Raw genomic sequence first — 2260 nt, 5'->3', positions numbered from 1 at the left:
GCTAAACTTTCAACTCAAACTTAGAGCCTGGCTGTGAATATATATAACCAAAATTATAGTAGAATTGAGGGGGACTTCACCTTACCTCCTTGTTCCTATATATTGAAGATTATTTTATAAGTAAGCTCACAAAAATTTGTCACCTATGAAAGGCTTCCAACTAACCAATGCACCCTTACATCAAGGAACATCAAAATGAATAACTTTTGGTTCGCTAATTCAATCATGATTTTCCTATCCCCAACATGAAAAGGTACGTCGTTCTCGATGGCCAATTATGGACGAGGAGGGATCAGATATATCCTATTAAAAAAGAACGTTTCCTCTCCCCGGTCCTTTCTTTAGGTGCCGAAAAAGTGAACGCCGGATAGTTCATTTAAACTATATATTCCATTTAAACTATATATTCCATTTGTATTTAATTTTTAATACTCGAAAACTTCGTTATATATAAAATAATACATTAAGAAATGCAATTTCTATATTCAGCCAATTCCAAAAGCATTACAAAATAAAGGGATCGAAAGAACATACGAAATTACTTTATTCCACAGCCATACTTGAACCCTAAAAACATAAAATAACAAAATGAACGCAAACTATAAATATATATATATAGAAGTCATTTAAAACATTTCACTCACCAACGATGGAATCTAGGACTCATGGCAACCAAATCAAAGCACACGGGAAGAAACCAACCCCATCCCAAGAAGTAAGTCAAAAACAAACCCTAGCTAGCTTTCCTATACAAAGATGACATGTAATAAACAAGGATTAATTCAAACATCTCTAACATGGAAAACATTAGGGTTTTTAACGACGATATCGTACATGTGAATGGAGTTGAACTTGGCAAAATCCTTAGGAAGTGAAATTAAGTCGATGGAAGAATGCTTGTGGAATTGGAAGAGTTCAGGGTCACCTCCATAATACCTTTCCCATCCCAAACCATTGAGAATTCTTTCAAGAGAACAATATGATGAGACCACTTGCCCTGTTGGTAAGTGTACCAAAACCTTTCTTCTTCTTTGACCTTGCTCTGATGATGGATTTTCTACCAAACGGAAAACCCCATTCTTGAAGACCCAAACTCCAGACATTATTTTTCTATAATGAGTTATATGGAAGAAGTTAGTACTAGCTAGGTTTTCTTGAACAGTAAAGGAGAAGAAAGAAATGGATTTGAGTTACTTGAAATGGAGAAAGATTTGGAGGGTATTTATATAAATGACGGGGTAGATAAAACAAGGGGAAAATACTCTCTGAAGTGGGATGAAAAGATAGGTGATGATAGGCTTGTTTAGCTTTAGTGTAGAATCTAGATATTGTGGGACCTTCTTTGTTAAAATTCCAAGAGACAAAGACACCATGGGTATGATTTAGAGCCCACGTACTATCCCACATTAGCTATGTTGTTGGTGGGGTGGAGAATCAAGGGTTAAGAATAGAATCTTGTTTGGTGTGAAACTCCTTTTAGTTAATTAAGAGCGGTGCTGGCAAAATGGTTTAAAGAAAAGAGTTAATCACTCATATTATTTATTGAAAAATAGGTTGGATAATGAACTTTTTAAAACAGATCAAATATGGATAACAACTTTATTATCCATTTAGAAAATGGATAACCAATGGGTCTAACTTTTACATTTGTAAAACCTCAAATTGGGGGTTCCTCAAGTTGGGAAGGCTAGGAAATCTCCCAAAATGATCATATGCAAGAAGTCATGGATAATATGGTTAACCATATTATCCACCGGTTAACCCCCTTTTTTATCCGTATTAAATATGGGTTGGGTCGGATAATTTATCCGTTTTATCAATACCCATTTTCGATCCGACCCAAACTGCCTGTTTGCCACTCCTAATTAAGAGTTTAAGTTGTATACATAAACTGTAAAATAATTACATAATTAAGTTATTTAAAAGATAATTATATGTATTATTTAATAATCTTAGTTTGTAATTTAGAAAAGGTACGTTAGTTTGTTAAACAGATTAAAAATTATAAGGACAGGTTCGCATATATAGCATAATTTTTTTTTAATTACTACTTTTTCCTATGTATTCTCAAATATGAGTAATGAGTTTGAGCTACTTTATTCGTTTGGAGGAACGTTTTCCTTTTTTTTTTTCAAAAGTAGAAAGCACAAGGGAATCTTGGCTAGCATTGGGTCATGGTGGCGCATTACATATGGATTTAATTGTTAATCTTAAGATATGTAAATTAACCATTTGATAAAATCAAATGAATAGTGCCCAC

The 2260-nt window shown here is 33.6% G+C and overlaps 1 protein-coding gene across 1 annotated transcript; it reads right to left on the bottom strand.

The window, feature by feature from the left end:
- Window positions 1–520: 520 nt before the first annotated feature.
- Window positions 521–1181, bottom strand: LOC104245127 (flowering-promoting factor 1-like). Its single transcript, XM_009800695.2, has one exon. It carries the CDS (start codon window positions 1101–1103, stop codon window positions 783–785), a length of 321 nt encoding a protein of 106 aa, XP_009798997.1. The 5' UTR covers window positions 1104–1181; the 3' UTR covers window positions 521–782.
- Between the last annotated feature and the right edge of the window lie 1079 nt (window positions 1182–2260).

This window comes from Nicotiana sylvestris, chromosome 3, assembly GCF_000393655.2.
Source record: "Nicotiana sylvestris chromosome 3, ASM39365v2, whole genome shotgun sequence".
Lineage (NCBI taxonomy): Eukaryota > Viridiplantae > Streptophyta > Magnoliopsida > Solanales > Solanaceae > Nicotiana > Nicotiana sylvestris.
Note: the sequence above shows the minus strand (reverse complement) of the source record. Positions and strands in the feature narration are given on the sequence as shown.

Coding starts and splice junctions, on each gene's coding strand:
- LOC104245127 (XM_009800695.2), bottom strand. CDS start 1,103: ATGTCTGGAGTTTGGGTCTTCAAGAATGGGGTTTTCCGTTTGGTAGAA.